The 22,590-nt window shown below is 40.9% G+C and overlaps 1 protein-coding gene across 2 annotated transcripts in view; it reads right to left on the reverse strand.

Moving 5' to 3' along the window:
• The window catches only part of FAM81A (family with sequence similarity 81 member A), an 85,542-nt gene that overhangs the window by 41,856 nt on the left and 21,096 nt on the right, over window positions 1-22,590 (reverse strand). The window contains exons 2-3 of one of the 2 annotated variants that reach the window (XM_027553867.1): window positions 21,024-21,091; window positions 19,788-20,061 (exon numbers count right to left, since the gene is read on the reverse strand). In XM_027553867.1, the coding sequence (XP_027409668.1) occupies window positions 19,788-20,061; window positions 21,024-21,070 (321 nt within the window). In that variant the 5' untranslated portion in view covers window positions 21,071-21,091. Of the gene's footprint in view, window positions 1-19,787; window positions 20,062-20,994; window positions 21,092-22,590 lie in introns of both variants that reach the window. The other variant, XM_027553868.1, reaches the window with a different exon arrangement.

Genomic DNA, 22,590 nt, shown 5'->3' on the forward strand with positions numbered 1-22,590 from the left:
TTTGCTTTGTCACATATGACTGATTTTTCAAAAGTTCCATGCAAAAAAACTATTTGAAGAACAAAAGTTTCAATATTGCATATTAGACTGAGTTTGCTGATTCCATTACTCATTTTCTTTTCTAAGAGTTTTTATTTATTTGGCTGCACCCAGTCTTTGTTGCAGCATGTGGGATCTGATTCCTTGACCAGGGATGGAACCCAGGCCCCCTGCCATTGGGATCATGAAGTAGTCTTAGCCAGTGGACCACTAAGAAAGTACTCATTATTCACTTTCTCTAGACCTTGTCTATTTTTGCCTACTAGATCTTGAATTCTCTCACTGTAAAATGTCTTCCTCAAGGTCTCCTTTCATTTGTAATGCCGTTTACTTCATTTAGCTGCCATTTTATTTGGCACATACAGATTTAAGATCAAAGTGGCCATGGCCATTATATAATAACCTTCCTAATCTGATTTAGTGCTTGTAATGTTGCTTCATCTTACCTAATATTAAAATTGCTACTAGACTTTATAAATAATAAAGCAAACACTTGCTTGGTCTAATTACAGTAGGCATTGTTCTAAATGCTATAGGTATGTTAACTCGTTTAATCCTCACAATACCCTATGAAGGAGGGACTGTTATTACCCTCATTTCACAGATGGTGAAATCTCTAACTGGTCAAGTAACTTACCCAAAGCCACAGTCAGTACATGAGGGAGCTGGGATTGGCACTAGGAGCCTGGCTCCACTGACTGGGCTCTCACTCATGACATTATGCTGCTTTCTGTTCTTGTTAGTCCCTCCATCTCACTTTTTAAAAAAAAATTATTGTAGTTGATTTACAATGTTACATTAATTTCTGTTGCACAGCAAAGTGACTCGGTTATACATACATACATATTAATACATATATATATACATTTTCATATCCTTTTCCATTATGGTTTATCATAGGATATTGAATATAGTTAAATGAATATGTGCTATACAGCAGGACCTTATTGTTACACCTCACTTTATATTTACAACTTATGTTGCTTTTTGTTGTTTCCTTTCTCCTTTCCCCTGTTTTGCCTGGTTTAATCAGGTTACCATGCATTACCTTTTCTCCCCTTTGTTATCTGGGGAGCGTCCCTGGCCATCGATGGTCCATGAATGGCTCAGCTCACCTTTCCCAACCTTTATAACCATATCTGCACCTACTCCCGGCTCTTTCCCTGCACAGCACTGCTCTCCTCCACATAAGGCACACCTACCCTCCTTCACCCTTCACCCAGGATGACTTACGTGGAGGGATTTTTACTTTTGTCCCCTCTTGCTCTTCCCCACACCAACCATTCTTTGCTAAAATAACCCAGTACTTCTAGTTGAGATACAATTAGAATTTTGCTTGAATGGCCCTTCTTTATTATCTTTTTTCTTCTTCTTCTTTCTTATTTTAAGGCTTCTGTTAAATTTACTGATATCCATTTACATAAAATGATAGGGTTTGGGATTTTTTTTAAGTATAGTCGCTTTACAATGTTAGTTCCTGCTGTGCCGCAAAATGAATTGGCCACACCACAGAGCACTGAGTAGAGTTCCCTGTGGTATACATTTAGTTCTCATTAGAAATGATAGGTCTTTTCCTAAAGATCACCGATTATCTTTTGTGTTTCTCCTTTTCCTTTCCCCCATCTTAGGATCTCTGGGCACCATCACTGTGTTTTGGTTAGGGTCCTTCCTCCAGCATCTTCCTTAGACCAGACACTTGGATGAAAGACCCTCTGGATCCCTGCTGTGTCTGTTCTCTTCCTCCCTCCTGGTGAAGGATGGGTGATAAACTGAAAGGGTATGAAATTCTTGGCATAAATGCCTTTCCTCCTGGTGAACTGTGAAGCTGACAGGCAGTCTGATGCTTCTTCCCCTAAAAGTACCTTGCCTCCTTATGCCTGCTGCTGCTGCGAAGTCGCTTCAGTCGTGTCCGACTCTGTGCGACCCCATAGACGGCAGCCCAACAGGCTCCGCCATCCCTGGGATTCTCCAGGCAAGAACAGTGGGTTGCCATTTCCTTCTCCAATGCATGAAAGTGAAAAGTGAAAGTGAAAAGTAAAATTGAAGTCGCTCAGTCGTGTCCGACTCTTAGCGACCCCATGGACTGCAGCCCACCAGGCTCCTCCATCCATGGGATTTTCCAGTTAAGAGTACTGGAGTGGGATGCCATTGCCTTCTCCCTCCTTATGCCTAGATGCTTGTTTTTCATCTTCAGAGTTGAGGATTTTTATCAGGAAAAAAACTGTGGATTTTTTTAAAAATTGATTTCTACCTAGAACTCATTGAACATTTCAGTTTGTAGTCTCAGATTTACCTTCAACTCGGGTAAACATTCTTCTTCTATTATTGTTTTTTTTCTCCCTCTACTTTTTGTCTCATTCTGCAGTTCCTATTATTCACATGCTGGCTGTCCTGGATCTGCCCTCCAAGTCTTGTATCTTCCCCCTCATGATTTTCCTCTCCTTGTGTCTGGCACTGATTTTTCAGCACTTCATCTACTTTCCCTCATAGGCAACTGATTCAATTCATAAAAGCAATCATCTGTGTCTCTACTGACTTTTACAAATTTAAGTTCAAGGAAGAAATTTTATGTTGTATTCAGATCTCCTTAATCTCTGTCTTATTACTCAGTTGAGGCTATTATAACAAAACACCTTATAAATAATAAACAGACTATTATAAATAAACAATAATTTTTTTTTTTTTTTTTTTGCAGTTCTGAAGGCTAGAAGTCTGAGATCTGGGTGCCAGCATGTACTATGAGGGCTCTCTTCCTGGCTTCCTGACAGTTACCTTCTCACTGGGTCCTCACATGCCAGAAAAAAGGAGCTCTACCTCTTCTTATAAGAGCACTAATCCCATAAGGGCCCCACACTCATGATCTCATCTTAAACCTACTTACTGCTCAAAGGCCCCACCTCTAAATACCATCACACTGAGGTTAGAGCTTCAGACATGAATTTGGTAGGGGCGGGGTTGGGGGCCACAAACATTCAGTCCATAACATGCCCTAATTATTTTTCACTCAAGGTCCACCTGTCTCCTACTTCATTTAGGTCTGTTCTAACAGCTGTGCTTATTCTTCCTCCCTTTCGCTGCTGGGCCCCCTTAGGTGTGACATCTCTTCTTGTTCTCTGCTCACTGGAGTAAGATTAGTGGAAGAGTATGGTGGAAGAAGCTGAAGAGCTGGAGGTGCAGCCAGTGACCTCACAGAGCCAGCATCCAGGTGAGGAGCCAGGAGGAAGCATCTCTGCACCCTCCTCTCTGAAGCCTGCCTAGCCTGTGAGGGCAGAAGACCAGCTCAATCACAGGGTGCACGAGCCCAGGGAGACTGGCCTTCTCTCTCTGACTCCTAAACCACCGTGTCCAGGACCTCACTGTCATGCTCTCTCAGGCCAGGTCTCTGCTGGCTCCCCCAGGCCTTCCCGCCTGCCCATCCCAGCTGATCAAGAAGGTGGCTCTAGAATTGGCGATAGGAAAGAAGGCACACCAAGCCACTGACCTTCCTATTGCCTCCTGCACCAATCTAGACATTTAAGGATACATTCATGTATAACAACTTCAGTTCAATTCAGTCGCACAGTCACGTCCAATTCTTTGCGACCCCATGAATCACAGCACGCCAGGACTCCCGGTCCATCACCATCTCCTGGAGTTCACTCAAACTCATGTCCATCGAGTCAGTGATGCCATCCAGCCATCTCATCCTCTGTCATCCCCTTCTCCTCCTGCCCCCAATCCCTCCCAGCATCAGTGTCTTTTTCCAATGAGTCAGCTCTTCGCATGAGGTGGCCAAAGTACTGGAGTTTCAGCTTCAGCATCAATCCTTCCAATGAACATCCAGGACTGATCTCCTTTAGGATGAACTGGTTGGATCTCCTTGCAGTCCAAGGGACTCTCAAGAGTCTTCTCCAACACCACAGTTCAAAAGCATCAATTCTTTGGCGCTCAGCTTTCTTCACAGTCCAACTCTCACATCCATACATGACCACTGGAAAAACCATAGCCTTGACTAGACGAACCTTTGTTGGCAAAGTAATGTCTCTGCTTTTCAGTATGCTATCTAGGTTGGTCATAACTTTCCTTCCAAGGAGTAAGCGTCTTTTAATTTCATGGCTGCAGTCACCATCTGCAGTGATTTTGGAGCCCAAAAAAATAAAGTCTGACACTGTTTCCCCATCTATTTGCCATGAAGTGATGGGACCAGATGCCATGATCTTCGTTTTCTGAATGTTGAGCTTTAAGCCAACTTTTTCACTCTCCCCTTTCACTTTCATCAAGAGGCTTTTTCGTTCCTCTTCACTTTCTGTCATAAGAGTGGTGTCATCTGCATATCTGAGGTTATAACTACTTGGTTGCTACCATTTCTGGAAATTTGATGATTTCTGGTATTATGACAATTTGCAGTCCAATTTGCAAATAAACAGGCAAGCTCCACTAGAAAATATGTTTATGCCTTGCATAAACTGCTTCTGTGCTCCCTTCTATCAACTATTTTTTTAATTTAATTAATTAGTTTATTTATTGGCCACACCATGCAGCATGAGAGATCTTAGTTCCCCAACCAGGGATCAAACCCATGCCCCTGCAGTGGAAGCACAGAGTTTAGCCAGTGGACTACCAGGGAAGTCCCACTATCAACTGTTTTTTAAGTATAACGTATAGGCAGAAAAGTACACTTACATACATGTTTTTAAGGATTTTCAAATTTCCTTGTAAAAAACAGAAATGAGGAATATGAGGATTCTGCATTTTCTTTTTTGGAAATCTGGCTGAAGTCACTATAGACTGAGTAACACTGATAGTGACAGTAAAAAAAATTTCACTGAAAGGAATTTGGAACTGCGAGACCTATCTTGTTTGCTGTAGTTTCCAGCTTTTTCTGAATGAACCTGCTCAACAGAATAGAAGAATGCAATCCCAATTACAATCACCTGTGAATAATAAAATGTTAGTCATCAGAACACAATCTTGCAAGAAAACTTGAGATCTGACTAATCTGGTTCTGACACTCTCCCACTGATGAGAATGTGCTAGTGAGCTCTTTATCTTTTAATAGGAAATAATGCTTATTGTTACAGTTAATAGAAAGTAAATATTTATTTTTTGGTACATAATGCTTCAAATTTTTGTTTCTAATAAAGCTTATGACTATGGATTCTCAGCCATCTTTGGGGTGTGTAAGGACAGCCACATGGCCTGTTAAACACACAGGTTTCTGGACCCCACTCCAAGGGAACCAAAGCAAGGGCCCAGAAATGTAGAAGGTCATGGTTCACAGACCCCTCCTGGAAAAAACACTGCATTAGACACTGTACAAATGACAAAGGCTCCAACCAATCATTTCATTTGTTTCTCAATCAAAAAAGTCACCAAGCAGGGCTTCCCTGGTGGTCCAGTGGTTAAGAATCTGCCTTGCAATGCAAGAGCCACAGGTTCAATCCCTGGTCTGGGAAGATCCCACATGTCACAGGGCAACTAAGCCCCTGTGCCACTGCTGAAGCCTGTGCTCCACAACAAGAGAAGCCACCGCAACAGAAGCCTCCACACCACAATGAGGAGTAGCCCCCACCAGTCAAAATTAAAGAAACCTGCATGCAGCAATGAAGCCCCAGCACAGCCAAAAAATAAAACACACAAATCTTTGTAAAAAATCACTAAGCAAAGAACATGAGTGCAATTCACAAAACAGGTGCTAAAAATAAATGACACTTTTTTTAAACATCCAGTATTTCTATAAGCAAATAAACAGGAAATAAAACCATACCGTTATAATGCACCACTATGCTGCAGATGAGGACAGTGCGGGAGGCTGTGCTTATGTGGGGACAGGGGTTATGTAAGTCACAACTCTGCACTTTCAGCTCAAGTTTGCTGTGAACCTAAAGTGGCTCTAAAAAGTGATGTCTATTTAAAAGTAAAACATTTTAAATTGTACCACTTCCATCTATTAAAGAAGTAAATACTTTAGTAAATTTATAATTTTAAAATATGTATCAAAAATTGAAAATGCACAGTTGGCCCTCATGCTACAACGTTTCCAGAGCACAGTCCTTCAAAAATATATTCATAATGTTCATAACCTTTGACCAGTTCTTGAAATAAATCTTAAAACAAACAATAAGTATTATGACAAAAATGAATGCACAAAGATGTCTTCATAGTGTGATGCATAGACCAAGTATTTTACAAGGTATTTACATGGTATATTATTATGCAACCAGTAAGAGGTTCATGGAGTGCTCTTAGAAACCAGAGAAAATGTGTACAATTTACTATTAAGCAAAAAGAAAGAGTATAAATAAATACACAGCATGATTCCTGCTGTGTATAAGGTACATAAAAAATAATACTAGAATATTAACGCCTCGCTTATCTCTAGGGTTAGATTACAGTTGATTCCTTTTTTGTATTTTCCACAATGTGCTTACATTATTTTTATAACCAGAAAAAAAGTAAGTGTGTGTGTGTGTGTGTGTTAATGCTTAGAGTATATGTGTGTGTGATTCAATGCTCAGAAAACCCCATTTAACTTTCAGAATTCTTATGCAGATGAATGAGATATTATATTAGAAGTGTTTTCTTTGAATAATACAGAGAGAATTATGTCTGAATTTAACACAACATTCACATTACTGAAAAGTTACGTGAAAACAGAAGGCATTCTAGAGCTTATTACTTAAAGAAATTCTATGATGAAGTCTAAGAGTCAGACATGACTGAGCAACTGAACACCCCCACATGATGAAGTCTTAGAAAAACAATCCTTCTGTAAAGCCAGAAATGTTCTCTTAATTTGTCATTTTGGGACAATATGTCATCATTATGTGTTTACTTTAAAAAGCATATAATCAACTCTCCATTATTGCCAATTCAGTTCAAGAAACTCTTTTCTGCAGACCTACTATGTGCTGAGCACCAAGCATGCCTTCAGGAGTCTCAGTTGTAGCAAGTAAGACTACAGGGTGGGAAGTACATGGTCTAAATTCACATAAGAAGAGAGAAGAGGCCAGTCACCTTGAAAAAGTGATGTCCTGAGTCTTCATGTATTTTTTCTAATATGTGGCCTACCTTTAAGGATGATCCCTTGCCAGAGGCAGTAGGAAAGACCCGCCCTGTGTGAGCCTCACAGCATTCTATCATGCCTTTTTTGCAAAGGAGATATAGACCCATGCCCAGGGATCTCACCACAGACAGGCCAGAGGTGCCTAGGAATGACCAAGAAGAACAGCCCTCCATGCTTCTCTCTTCAACTCTCCTCAGATTTGTGAGGACTTGGAAATGAAAATATAACTCCAAAATCCCACGAAGAAGGACCCAATTACGGCAGCGCAGGGCGACAGCATCTCCTGACAATGGCTCTTTAATTTTCACACTAGACTTAAAAATCCCCAGAGTTCCAGCCTCGTATATCCACTGCCTTCTTGGCATGTCCACCCGGATATCCGATGCGCGTGTGCTCAGTTGCTCAGTCATGTCCAACTCTTCGTGACCCCCATGGACTGCAGTCCCACAGGCCTCTCTGTCCATGGGATTCTCCAGGCAAGAATACTGGAGTGGGTGCCATTTCCTCCTCCAGGGGATCTTCCTGACCCAGGGATTGAACCTTCGTCTCCTGCGACTCCTGCATTGCAGGTGGGTTCTTTACCACCGAGCCACAGGGGAAGCCCTGATGGAGCCCTAAAACTTGCCAAGTCCTAAGCAGAAGTCTTTCTAACTCTAATGTGCAGGAAGTCCTATCAGCGCCACTTCCAAGACAGATCTAGCACCCATCCACTCCTCTCCATCTCTACCCTGACTCCCGAATCCAAGCCACTCTGGATGCCCTCTGCCCCCATTCTAGCTTCCCTACATTCCCTTCTCCAGGCAGCAGTCAGAGCGATCTTTCTGAAATACAAATCAGTCTGTAAGCAGCATGAGGGCAAGGGTTTTTCATCTGTTTTATTAACTAGTGTATCCTCAGAACCAAACATATGAATAATTTCTCTAAATTCTTTTGTTTAAATAATGGCGTCCCATCACCCACTTCCACCCACCCCCCACCCATGACACTCCAGTCCCACTGGTCCTCTTTCTGCTCCTCTAACATGCCAAGCTTCTTACAGCGTATGCCTTGGAACCAGCAGTGCCTCCTCTCCGAATGTTCTCTTCCGTGCGTGTCTCCTCCCCCACCCCATCACCTTGGCTTGGCTGGCTCTTCTGTCACTCCAGTCTCAGTTTACATGTCACCTTATACGCCCACCTACAACAGCCCACAATCACTCTCCATCAAATTACCTTTTCAGAGCCCTGGATTTAGGCTGAAACTACCCTGGCCACTTAGGGTTTGCACCTATAAATCCCACTAGAACGTGCAGCAGGCCTAAAAGCAGGGGTCTTGTATGCCTGAGTCACAGCTTTAGCCCCAGTACCTCACATAAGGCCTGGCTCCCCATAGATGGCTGAGTAATTTATTAATTATTTTACCTCCATGTTCCAGGGTTTGATCGTCTACACTGAAGGCTCCAAGACTCTATCTAGCTGGTGCCTGGAGCTGATCAGGCCCTCAAAGATGGAGACAGACAAGCTAAAATGTATTACAGGCAGGGCAGACACCAAAACACCAATTTGTTAATTTACATGGAAAATCTCTATCAAATATTCAGAACTAAACAAATAGTCAAACTCCATTCACTATCTTCTCCCCCTAGAGTCAAGCCACATGACAAGCCAAGTCTAGTGGGTAGAGTTTAAAAAAAAAAAAGAATCTGGATAACATTATAGTTAATTATGTCAGCTTAACTAGGCCATGGGATGCCCAGACAGCTGGATAAACATTATTTCTGGGGGTGTCTGTGAGGGTGTTTCCAGAAGAGATTAGGATTTGGATTGGTGAAGTCAGTAAAACAGAAGGTCTTCCCCAACTTGGGGAGGCATTATCCAATCCACTGAGTGTCATAATCCAAAAAAAAAGGAGAAGGAAGGTGGAATTTGCTTTCTGCCTAACTGAGCTGGGATACTGGCCTGCCCTCAGCACTCCTGATTGTCAGGTCTTCAGACCTGGACTGAAGGAATCCACACTATCGTCTCTCTGGCTCCCAAGCCTTGGAATTACACCACCGTCTTTCCTGTACTCCAGCTTACAGACTGGTGGAACTTCTCAGTCTTCATAATCATGTGAGCCAAAACCTCATCGTAAATATGTGCTATTGGTTTTATTTCTTTGGAGGTCACAGACTAATACACATGACAATCATCAATGTTATTCTATTAATACGTCTGTTGCAATGGGACAAGACGATAGAGCTACAAGCTGTAACCCCCTTTTTAGGTAACTACATGAGGTCCAATGGCCAAGGGGCTCTCCTCACTGACGGTGCGCTAGATTCAAGACGAACCAAGCTCCTGTCTGTTCATCCCAACGATACGTTAACATCATTTGTCCACAACTCTGCTGTGACATGTTAATAAGGGCCCCTATGCACTCATCACTTGACCTTAGCAAACTCTTCAACAGCCCATTTGCAAATTATTAAGACAGAAAATTATGTATCATCTAGTGAATTAAATAAGGGTTTGATACATTTTCCCATTTCCCAACTCAGTCGAAGGAAACACTCCAAGCCAGCAGGCCATTATGAAACCTGAGCACAGGGAAACCAGGAGAAGGTCTTCAGATTCCAGCCAGCTGGGTAGCAGACCCCACTGCTTGGCTCCCCAAAGGCCAAAGACACGATGAAAGCCCCGAGGAGACACAGGGGTCCCAAATACTTCCCTAAGCCATCAAATCGGCAGGAAAGGGAAAGCTCACCTTCCCTTCCCAAAAAAGGGGCCATGGACTGCTTACCAGGACTTGGCTCCCAGGGACTGATATCAGCTTAAATCAAAAACAGTATAGATAATCCAGACATGTATAATTCATAGTTGACTACATTACCTCTTCTGAATTTATGATGATGATAATTTGTGGAAAGTTTCTGAGGAATACATAATTGATAACATACTCCATATAGCAATGCAAACTGCCAATGGAGACAATGAGTCAGGATGTATTAAAACAATAGATGCTTTTAGTCAATATTTATCAGGCACCTACTAGATACTAGCCCACAGGAATCATCTGTTTTGATATTTGTATCTGCTGAAAGAAAATGGGCAATAACTATAGGGTTCTCAAAGAACCAAGGACCCCAGAGCCTTTGATTATGAAAGATTTCTTGAGCTCCTACGATGTGCTAGACACTGTAGAGGTGCTAAAAATAAATTAAGATTCATTTCTAGTTCTTGAGGATCACATAGGCCAGTGGTTTAACAATATATTTTACTTTTCTTCTTGTATATAACTGTGTACAGAGCCACATGATAATCATAAAGACTTATTGAGCCAAACTTACCAAGATAGAGTACTTTCTTAATATTTATTTATTTATTGGGCTGTGCTGGGTCTTGGCTGCAACACACAGAATCTCAGATCTGCATCGCAGCATGTAGAATCTTTAGTTGTGACATGGGAATCTAATTTCCAGACCAGGGCCTCTTGCATTGGGAGCACAGAGTTTTAGCCACTGACCTCCAGGGAAGTCCCAGGATGCAGTATTAACACACCTCAATTCAACTAGCTCCATCAGGAGCCTGAAGTGAGCTGTACATGTTGAGAATGGTTTCAGCTTTACTTTATATTACAAAATCACTCTGTGGGGATATATTTTTACAAAACAAATACCCAGTAAATTTTACTGAGTGAACTGGAAAACCAGTGTGAACCAGTGATGAAAATAACCTAAAAACCAGGCAAGGACTTCCCTGGTAGTCCAGTGGCTAAGAATCTGCCTTCCAATACAGTGGTGGTGGTTGTTAGTCGCTAAGTCATGTCCGACTCTTTTGTGACCCCATGGATTATAGCCCACCAGGCTCTTCTGTCCACAGGATTTCCCAGGCAAGAACACTGGAGTGGGTTGCCAAGCTCTCCTCCAGGGGATTTTCCTGACCCAGGGATCAAACCTGTGTCTCCTGCTTAGCAGGCAGATTCTTTAAATCTGCGCCACAGGGCACATGGGTTCAATCCTTGGCCCAGGAAGATCCCACATGCTGGGGGGCAACTAAGCCCATGCGCACAACTACTGAGTCCGTGCTCCAGCACCCATGCTCTGTAAGCAAGAGAAGCAACCACAGTGAGAAGCCTGTGCAACACAACTAGAGATCTTGTAGCCCTGTTTGCCACAACCAGAGAAAACCCACACACAGCAACGAAGACCCAGGGAAGCCACAAGAATGTTTTTTTAAAAGGCAATTTACAGAATAAATTAAGAATCTACAGACAAAAAATACACCTTTCATATCATTTAAATACAATTTGAGTATCTTCACATCTCTTTGCTTTAAATGTGCATATCACCTATTCATAGCATCCATCCTTCCAATTTTATGTTGCTTATAAATAAAGACTTACTTTTAGTACTTTAAAAATTCTAATCTACACTATGATTTCATTTTAACAGAGTTTGGCTACAATGTGGCAATTCTGATGTCTCATTAAGCACCTTAATTTTAGTTATGTTTGGGTAAACATGCTTAGGCTCACAATATATAAAAAACTATGTAATTACTGTTTCATATAAAAGTCTATTAAATTTCCAAACTATCTTCTGTTACTTCATAATGATATACAGTTATTACTAGTTATAAAAAAGTGCGTGCTCATATATGCAAAGTAAAATTTTTTTCCAGAAATAGATTTTCTTCAGACTTCCCTCTCTAAAATGGAAATCATCTATTCATTTGCAAACTACACACTCCAAAAATATATGTAAATGGAAGAGTGCTGTCTGGTTAAGGAAAGAATAATCATTACTCAAAATGTGTTTCAGATGGAAAAAACAGAAGAACTGAAATTACTATAAACCCCCATTGTAAATTATTTTTAAAAAATCATCTTAAATACACTTTAAAGAAAAATCATGTTAAAAACATATCTTAAAGAAAAATAATTAGCAAAAGCCTGAATGATTGATGATTTTGGATTTCTAGGTATGCTTGCTATTAACTCAAATTATCTAAGCAGCTCAATGAACTCACACCAAAGGAAAGAGAGGGTAGGGTATAACTCAGTGCGAACTTCATCTGTAATTACCTAGTTCTATGAAGAAATTCTTCCTGGGGGTGGGAGGGGGAGCCAAGGGTAGAAATACTCAGAAAGCAAAGAATGACGAATAGCACTGCCTGTCACATTTGAGAGTTAGTTACCTAAGATCAGAGTTTAGAGGAGCTTTCAAGAGGCAAAGTAGAAAAGTGAAAGGAGCTCATCTTTAGAGTTTAACAGTCTGGGTTTAGATCCTGAGAGCTAAGAGAAAGAAAGGCAGAGGAACCAGAGACCAAACTGCCAACATCTGCTGGATCACAGAGAAAGCAAAGGAATTCCAGAAAAACATTTACCTCTGTTTCATTGACTACACTAAGGCCTTTGACAGTGTGGATCATAACAAAATGTGGAAAACCCTTGGAGAGATGAGAATACCAGACCATCTTACCTGTCTTCTGAGAAACCTGTATGTGGGTCAAGAAGCATCACAGAACCTCATATGGGACAAGTGACTGGCTCAGATTGAGAAAGTGGTACAACAGGTTGTTCACTGTCACCCTGTTTACTTAACTTATACACAGAGCACATCATGAGAAATGTTGGGCTGGATGACTTACAAGCTGGAATCAAGATTTCCAGGAAAAATACCAACAACCTCAGATATGTAGATGACACCACTTAAATAGCAAAAAGCAAAGAGGAACTAAAGAACCTCTTGATGAGGGTGAAAGAGGAGAATGAGAAAGCTGGCTTAAAACTCAATATTAAAAAAATTAAGATCATGGCATCCGGCCCCATCAGTTCAGCTCAGTTAAGTCACTCAGTCGTGTCCGACTCTTTGTGACACCGTGAACCGCAGCACACCAGGCTTCCCTGTCCATCACCAACTGCCGGAGTCCACCCAAACCCATGTCCATTGAGTCGGTGATGCCATCCAAACATCTCATCTTCTGTTGTCCCCTTCTCCCCCTGCCCTCAATCTTTCCCAGCATTAGGGTCTTCTCAAATAAGTCATCTCTTCTCGTCAGGTTGCCAAAGTATTGCAGTTTCAGCTTCAACATCCGGTCCCATCACTTCATGGCAAATAGAAGGGGAAAAGGTAGAAGCAGTGACAGATTTCCTCTTCCTGGGCTCTTAAATCATGGTGGATTGTGATTGCAGTCATGAAATTAGAAGATGATTGCTTCTTGGCAGGAAAGCTATGACAAAACTAAGCAGTGTATTAAAAAGTAAAGACATCATTTTTCCAACCAAGGTCCATATAGTAAAGGCTGTGGTCTTTCCAGTAGTCATGTACGGATATGACAGCTGGATCATAAAGAAAGCAGAGTGCTAAAGAACTGATGCTTTCAAACTCTTGAGAATCCCTTGGACAACAGGGAGATCAAACCAGTCAGTCTTAAAGGAAATCAACCCTGAACACTTAATGGAAGGACTGATGCTGAAGCTCCAATACTTTGGCCGACTGATTGGAAAAGACCCTGATGCTGGGAAAGATTGAGGGCAGGAGGAGAAGGAGGCGACAGAGAATGTGATGGTTGGATGGCATCACTGATTCAATGGACATGAACTTGGGCAAACTCTGAGAGATGGTGAAGGACAGGGAGGCCTGGCGTGCTGCAGTCCATGGGGTCACAAGAGTCGGATCCGACTTGGCAACTGAACAACAACAGAGATCTCAGAGAAGTCTCTTCACTTCCCAGGCCCTTGGATGCATCATTTGAAAAGGACAGAGTTTGCACAAAGGACCTCAGGGTCTCTTCCAGTTCTTTTTGCTACCAGAAGATCTGCAACGGGCTTCCATCTGAACAGGGCATTTATTCACTTAAAAAGCATTCATGGCATTTTGTTCCAAACATTGTGCTGGACAATGGAAAGATGAGAAAGACAAAGTTCCTTTCTTTTTGAAGGGCTCCCACTCTATCAAGGGATACAGACGTGCAAAGAAACAATGCTAGACTTAATCAGTAAATGCTGTGGTAACAGTGCCAAGTGCTGGGTGCCCACGATAAATTAAGGGAAAAAGAAGTGAGGCCAGGGAGGGAACTGGTGGTGAAGGCTTCCTAGAATGAAGGAGCTATTAAACAGCACTGGGGGCTCAGCTGAAGTTGGAAATTACATATTTGAAATGGTTCTGATTGTTGGATTAGTACACAGCAGCTACCAAAAGGGAAGTTATCCTCCAGATACCCCATAGCTGCAGCTTAAGTACTATCACCTCTTTTGCAGACAGAAAAAATTCTAACGGTAGAATTACACTCTCTGCTTTTACCTGAGGATAGTACTGCAGAATGGATGGTTTCCAGTCTCTAGTCTGTCCACCACCCACATAAGCAAAGAGAACCAAGCAGAGTACCCACAGTGAAATGCTGGGTGTGGGAAGAATGGGGAGGTCACACCATTTTCTAACATGAAACAGGAGGGTTTGCAATTTTTTGCAACACATTTCTCACCACTGGTAGAAGGATCAGGGATCTGAGCATCATTGTTTCTCCCCAATCACTTTGATTTTATCCATCACCCTTTATAGAATGGAGTACAGCAGGGCTATCAGCCTCCTAATATATCTCTCTCTTCAAAATGGAAATGTTTAAGTTGGGGTTCTTCAATCTTGAGAAGGTGCCAACTTGGGGCTGCCAAATTATTCAGTCTCTGGGATAAAACTGCTTTAGCACTCAAATATAATACTGAAAAGATCATTCTAAATATAGACACCACTTTCCGAAAACAAGTAAATTATCTGCAGCAGTCTCTTACATGTTCTATGCCTCTTGGATACCATTAGAGTTCTTTGGCTGCCAGAAACTGAACCTGATTCTGGCTTAGGTGAAAAATCTGGAATTTACTGGAAGGCTATAGGGGAGAAGTGCGTACAATCAACAGGACAGCTGGGGATCCAGACTGAGAAAAAGACACAAAAGGCAATTCCTAGGGTCAAGGCAGTAGGACCACTACCTAACATCCTACAGGTACAGCTGCTGGAAAGATACTCATGTCCTTGTAACACTCTGCTCAGGTTTCAGACTCCAGGAAATGAGAGTCTCAATGCTCTGGTCTGTGTTATGGACTCCAATCCTCATTATCAAAAAATGTGATAAGGCACTCTGATTAATAGCCATCTTAGCCTGTATCCAATGGAATAAAGCTATGATCCAAAGAAATTGAAATGGATGCCATCAGTCACCAAAGCAACAAAGATCAACTCCATCCCCTTATTAAAAAAAGACAAACGTACTCCAGTAGGATACAACTCTGAGTAAATCTCTGTCCTTAGTAAAGGTGTGCTGTAATCTCCAAAGACAGTGAAAATGGTTAATCATGTGGTATTCTAGGTTCTCCCTTGGGTATAAGCTGAGTGAGACTTCTCAGAAAAGGAAATCAACTACGTACACAATAGTCATAAAGAGCTGCTGCTGCTGCTGCTGCTGCTGCTGCTGCTAAGTCGCTTCAGTCGTGTCCGACTCTGTGGGACCCCACAGACGGCAGCCCACCAGGCTCCCCCATCCCTGGGATTCTCCAGGCAAGAACAGTGGAGTGGGTTGCCATTTCCTTCTCCAATGCATGAAAGTGAAAAGTGCAAGTGAAGTCGCTCAGTTGTGTCCGACTCTTTGCGACCCCATGGACTGCAGCCCACCAGGCTCCTCCGTCCATGGGATTTTCCAGGCAAGAGAACTGGAGTGGGGTGCCATTGCCTTCTCCACATAAAGAGCTGGAATAGCTATATTAATGTCAGACAAAAGAGACTTGAAAACAAGAAATGTTACTAGAGATAAAGAGAGACATCTTATAATGACAGAAGAATCACTGTATCAGGAAAAAATACACATTATAAATGTATACACATGTAACAACAAAGCCCTGAAATACATGAAGCAAAACCGACAGAACTGAAAGGAGCAATGGGCAATTCAACAATAAAAATCGGACATTCAATAACTGAAAAAAAAAAGTCTCAGGACTTCCCTGGTGGGCCAGTGGTTAAGACTTCACCTTTCAATGCAGGGGGTGCAGGTTTGATCCCTAGTCAGGGAGCTAAGATCTCACATGCCTTGCAGCCAAAAAACCCAAAACATAAAACAGAAGCAATATTGTAACAAATTCAATAAAGACTTAAAACAAAAGATGCACATCAAAAAAATCTCTAAAAACAAGTCTAAATAAATTTAAAGAGATTAAAGATATACAAAGTCGTTCTCTGCCCACATTAAATTAGAAATCCACAAAATATCCACTAAATATAGGGAAACTCCAAACATTCAGAAATTAAATAACATACTTCTAAGTAACACATGTACCAAAAAAAAAGAAATTACAAGGTAAATTTTACGATACTTTAAACCAAATGAAAACAAAATCACAACGTACCAAAACTCATGGAAGCAGCCAAAGCAGTGCTCAGAGGCCACATTATGGCTTTAAACACCATTATCAGAAAAGAAGAAAGATCTCAAACCAATTCCCTAAGCTTCTACCTGAAGAAACTAGAAAAGCAAACTAACCTAAAATAAGCAGAGAAAAATGAAACAACCTAGAGTTGAAAGCAATGAAATAGAAAACAAAAAAGCAAATGTGAAAAAAATAAAACCAAGAGCTGATGCTTTGCAACACTGAAGGCTCAGTATTAAGACAGCAATTCTCCACAAACTGATCTATACATTCAAAGTGATCTCTGTCAAAATCTCGGCAGAGTTTTTTAATAGAGCTAATCCTAAAATTTATAAGGAAATACAAAGGACCTAGAATAGCTGAGAGAGACAATTTTGACAAGAGCAAAGTTGGAGGGCTTACACTGTATGATTTCAAAATGTACTCTTAAGCTAAAAATTAAGGCAATGTGGTATTGGCATAGGAAAGCCATACAAATCAATGGCATTCAGAAATTAACCCTTAAATTTTATGATCCATTCATTTTTGACAAAGGGGCAAACGGGAAAATGATCGATTTTCCTTGGATATCCATTTGAAAAAAAAATTAACTTAGATCTTTAACCTCACTTCATACATGAAAATTAACTCAAAGTAACTCACAGACCTGAAGGTAAAAACTAAAATCAACTTTTGAAGAAAACAGAGCACAAAAGCCTTATGACCTTGGGTTAAGCAAACAGTTCTCAAGACATACCACCAAAAATATAAACCATTTTTTTAAAAAACTTGTAAGTTGGACCTCATTAAAATTTGTGCTTCAAAAGACACCACTGGGAGAATGAAAACAGAAGCCACAGAATGGGAGAAAATATTTTGCAAATCTCCTATCTGATATGGGACCTGTATCTGTAATATACAAAGAAATCTTACAATTCAATAATAAAATAACCTAATTTAAAAATGGGTTCTGACACATGTTACAACATGGATAAAAAATCTGGAAATCATTATAAGTGAAATGACCGAGACACAAAAGGGCAAGTACTGTATGACTGCACTTCTGTGATATACCTAGAATAGGGACAGAAAGCAGAACAGAAGTTGCCCAGGGCTGAGGGGAAAGTGCAATGGAGAGTTATTGTTTACTGGGAATACAGTTTCTGTTTTGGATAATCAAAAAGTTTTGAAAATCAACAGAGGTGAACATTGTGAATGTAATTAATGTCAATGAACTGCACACTTTAAAATGGTTAAAACGATAAGTATCTTACCACAATAAAAAATAATTTTAAAAAATGGGCAGAAGACTTGGGTAGACACTTCACCAAAGAAGACGCACAAATGACTAATAAGGACATGAAAACATCATTAGTTATTAGGGAAATGCAAATTAATAGCACAATGAAATACCACTACACGGCCACTATAATGACTATAATCAAAAAGAGAGATGATAGCAAGTGCTGGGGATGAAGTAGGGAAACTGGAGTCCTCACACATTCCTGGTGGGATTGTAAAACGGCATAGCCACTCCGGAAAATTGTTCGGCTACATTTTAAAAAGTTAAACATAAGCTTACTACAAGACCCAGCAATTCCACACCTAGTCATCTACCCAAGAAAAATTAAAATATATCTCCATACAAAGACATGTTCACATATTCACAATACCTTTAGTCACAATAGCTAAAAACTGGAAACAATCCAAATGTCGATCAGCTGATAAGTGGAAAAACAGAAAGCTGTATATCCATATAATAGGATACTATTAGGTAGGTTTAGTCGCTAAGTCATTTCTGACTCTTGCAATCCCACAGACTGTAGCCCTCCAGGCTCCTCTGTCCATGGGATTTCCCAGGCAAGAATACTGGAGTGGGTTGCCATTTCCTTCTCCAGGGGATCTTCCTGACCCAGGGATTGAACCCAGAGATCGAACCCAGGTCTCCAGCATTGCAGGCAGACTCTTTACCATTGAGCCACCAGGAAAGTCCAATATGATACCACTCAGACATAAAGAGAAACGAAATACTGATACATGCTAGAACATGGTTGCACCTCAAAAAGATTATGCTAAGTGAAAGAAGCTGGATGCAAAAGACTTCATATTGTAAGATTCCATTCATATGAAATGTCCAGAAAAGACAAATTATCTATAGAGACAGAAAGCACACTGGTGGCTGCCTGGGTCTGGGGTAGAAGGAAGGATTACTCGCAAACAGGCTGATAGAAATTTGGGGAGTGATTGAAATGTTCTATAACTGAACTGTGTTGATGGTTGCACAACATTAATTCTATTAATTTACTACAAATCATTGAATTGTACACTTAAAATGGGTAGACTTCTGTGGCTTTTCAATTGTACTTCAGTAAAGCTCTTAAAATAAATAAATACAAATCTGAAACTGAAAAGAGAGTCTTGATTTCAGGAAGCATAATTAAAATACAATCTCCATGACATAAGACAAAGGTTTTCCTTAATCTAGCCATATACCTTTTATTCGTATATTTTCAAACTACATGTGTGAGGAAGTGAAGTCTCTCAGTCGTGTCCGACTCTTTGCGACCCCATGGGCTGTAGCCTACCATGCTCCTCTGTCCATGGGATTTTCCAGGCAAGAGTACTGGAGTGGGTTGCCATTTCCTTCTCCAGGGGATCTTCCCAACCCAGGGATTGAACCTGGGTCTCCCACATTGTAGGCAGACGCTTTACCATCTGAGCCACCAGGGAAGTACTGACATTGTTCAGTGATGTTAGCCCGGGCCCTAAATGATCTTAAGCTTTCTGAATTAAATTCTGTGGTCCCTGTGATTGCCCAATAAACAGCAGTAAATTTACAAACTCTAAAAATAGACAATATTGGCCTTTTCTTGGGCTCATTTCAGAGAAAAATAGAGCAATAAAAGCAAGCCTGAGAAGCAATTCAAATCCCCAGATTGTCTGAGTAATCAACTGTATTATATATAATCATTATGACCTAGAAACATTTCATCTGAAGCAGCAAAGGCTGACCTAGTAATTGATTTAATAGCTGTCTTCAACGACAGGAAGGGTTTTACAGGGAAACTATCTGATGAGTTCTCCTCTCTTTCCATTGAGAGCCAAACAAAACAAAGTGATTTAGTAATCAGCAAGGTACACAGAGATTAAACACAAATAACACTAACAGTAACTGCTACCAGATACTGGAATATACTTAATGTATTTGTTCAAGCTGTTTCCTTGGCAATCATTAAGACTGGACAAGACAGATGGCTGTGGTCTGACGGCAGAAATGCCTGTGAGGGGTCATCAGGTGTGGGGCAGATCTGTCTGTGGGAACGCACCACACTTCCACATGCCATACCTCGATATCCCGATTCAGTTGCTTCACTATGGCAGTGATGTTTCTGATGTGCTCCTCCAAGAACAGCCTGGCCAAGCGGTCGCCTCCCCCTTTGTTCTGCATTTTCTGCAAGCTGCTGACGATGTCGTCTTTGATCCGGAATGCGTGCTCCACAAGGGCGGCTGTGGTTTTTTCGTGGCAGAGGATCCTGTCTTCAAGTTGCTCCACTAGGCTTACGGATGAGTAGGGTGCCATGGTCAGGGACTGGCTGTGTCGGGGCATCGTTCGAACTCGCCTACAGAAGGGAGCCCCACATTACTAGGGTTGTCAGTTAGGAAAAAAAATCATTTTTAAAGCCAGATTCAAGACTTCCCAGGAAAGGCAAAGTATCTATCCTTACAAGCTAAATGAAGATTTGAAGCAGAATTTCTGCCCCAAAGAGTTTTCTTTGTGAGACAGGCAGCATCTTTAATCAATGGTCCACAGAGAGTCAAGTGTGCTGGTAGCAGGCTCCATGCCCTCCCAACGCAAGAGGGACTTTGAGAAACTGAAAGGGGCATTCTTCACCTAAGGGAGCCACAATTCTGTTCCACCCATGAGTAACCATTTGGGAACCCAGATTCTTTTTTCCAGATCATCTGATAGTTCAAGAAGAACCAAGAAATTTAGGCTTGTATGTGAAGTCACCTGATTTTTATTTATGTATTTTTGGCCATGCCACAAGGCATGTGGGATCTTAGTTCCCCGACCAGGGATCAAACCCGTGCCCCTTGCATCAGAAGCACCGAGTCTTAACCACTGGACCACCAGGGAAGTCCCCACCTGATTTTTAAAATGTTAACAACTCATTTAAAAAGTATTTAAGATGATCCAGGCCAAACAATGTATTACTTCTATGAGCCAGTTTTGGCCTATGGACGCTCAATTTGCAACTTCTCATTTAAAAGTTTTAGTGGGGATATCCGCCCATAAGCCTCCAGAGGTACATTTTATTGTTAATCAGAAGTACAACTGTAATGCAGGGCTACCGTGAAATCTCCACCGGTCACAATCACTGAATGGTCCACAGTGTCCTACAAGTCAGAAGCTGGAGAGGGGACACAAGAGTACTACTCTTGCCCTTAAGAAAAGTCATTCTTGGATATAAAAGAAGCTGCAAGGCTTCTTTTATAATGACCATCATGCCCACTAGCAGCCCTCATGGAATTGGTGGAAAGAAAAAGTATACCTTAGATGCATATTTTCCATATATTATACCTTTCCTCGGTGACAAGAGAAGGAAATACAGTGCTCCGTTGGGCCATTTTCTTTTTAATAATTCACATCTGTTGAAAAAATAAGCATTAAATTATTTAACAGTTTATGTCTAGAACATAAATGACCTTGGGGATTTCCCTGGTGGCTCAGACAATAAAGAATCTGCCTGCAATGCTGGAGACCCAGGTTCAATTCTTGGGTGGGTAAGATTCCCTGGAGAAAGGAATGGCAACCCACTTGCCTGGAGGTATTCTTGCCTGGAGAATTCCATGGACAGAGGAGCCTGGTGGGCTATAGTCCATGGGGTCGCAAAGCGTCAGACATGACTAAGTGACTAACACATACATACACACAAATCTTATTATTAAGTTACCAAAGGGATCAAAAATTATGCTGACATGCTGATTAATTATATTATTAAATATCCTACATATGATAGAAACAGAAGATGTCTCAAAATAAGGAGAAAAGAATCAAGAATCAAAATGCTTTTGAACCTAATACCATAAGCCCTGCTGGGTAGGTCAACATGTATGCATACATGCTAAGTCAAGTTTCCTGAAGTTTTCTCACCCCGTATCTGCATCTCAAGTTTGAAAAACCACTTTTATAGAAATAAGATAGTTCCTTAAACAGACTTAAGTCACTCTTGTACTTCTCCCTAGAACTGTACAGAAAACTATCCTAGGAAATTTATCTCAGCAAATTTAGTAAATTCCATAGCCAATTAAGAGCATTATTTTAAAAATAATCTTAATAGACTAATGCATGATCGACGGGATCTGATTTGGGTGAATTTATCTATCTACTAAGAGAATGAAATCATACTTTTCATTAAAACTTTAAAGCTGTATTATAAGATATGATCGTTCACATTACATCAGGCTTATATAAGGAACATTTGATCATCACAATGCATTAGACATCTGAAAAAATTAGAGGTTTTAAAAATATTTCATTACTTAGGTTTCTCAATACTGCTGTTAATTGCCTTAAAACAGTGAAAGCCTAGTAACTATGATAAGATTCAGTAGTTAGTTCTCATTTAGATGCTGGATTGAGAAATGGTTTTCTGACTGAAACCATTGTTTTGGCATCATCCATCCAGTATGTTATTTTTAGAGTTTCAAAATGTGAACTTTTCCCTTTCTTAGACAAATAACTTTGAATTTAAACAAATTACATTTAAGAAAAAAAAGTGTTCCATGCCAAACAAGCTATGATGCCAAAAGAGCTCTTCAGTGTTAAAGAAAATAATTTCTGTCATTTAAACCACAAAAATTAGGCCAGTGTGGAATATTCAGAATCACAGAATCTGTACAACTTTAAAGTTGTAAAATAGCTTAGTTGAGATACTAATCTTTAGAATAACCCAACCTAAGAGACATTCTTTGGAAGGACTGATGCTGAAGCGCCAATACTTTGGCCACCTGATGAGAAGAGTCAACTCACTGGAAAAGACCTTGATGCTGGGAAAGACTGAAGGCAGGAGAAGTGGATGACAGAGAATGAGACAGTTAGATGGCATCACTGACTCAATGGACACAAGTTTGAGCAAGCTCCAGGA

Source organism: Bos indicus x Bos taurus, chromosome 10 (genome assembly GCF_003369695.1).
Source record: "Bos indicus x Bos taurus breed Angus x Brahman F1 hybrid chromosome 10, Bos_hybrid_MaternalHap_v2.0, whole genome shotgun sequence".
NCBI classification, from domain to species: domain Eukaryota; kingdom Metazoa; phylum Chordata; class Mammalia; order Artiodactyla; family Bovidae; genus Bos; species Bos indicus x Bos taurus.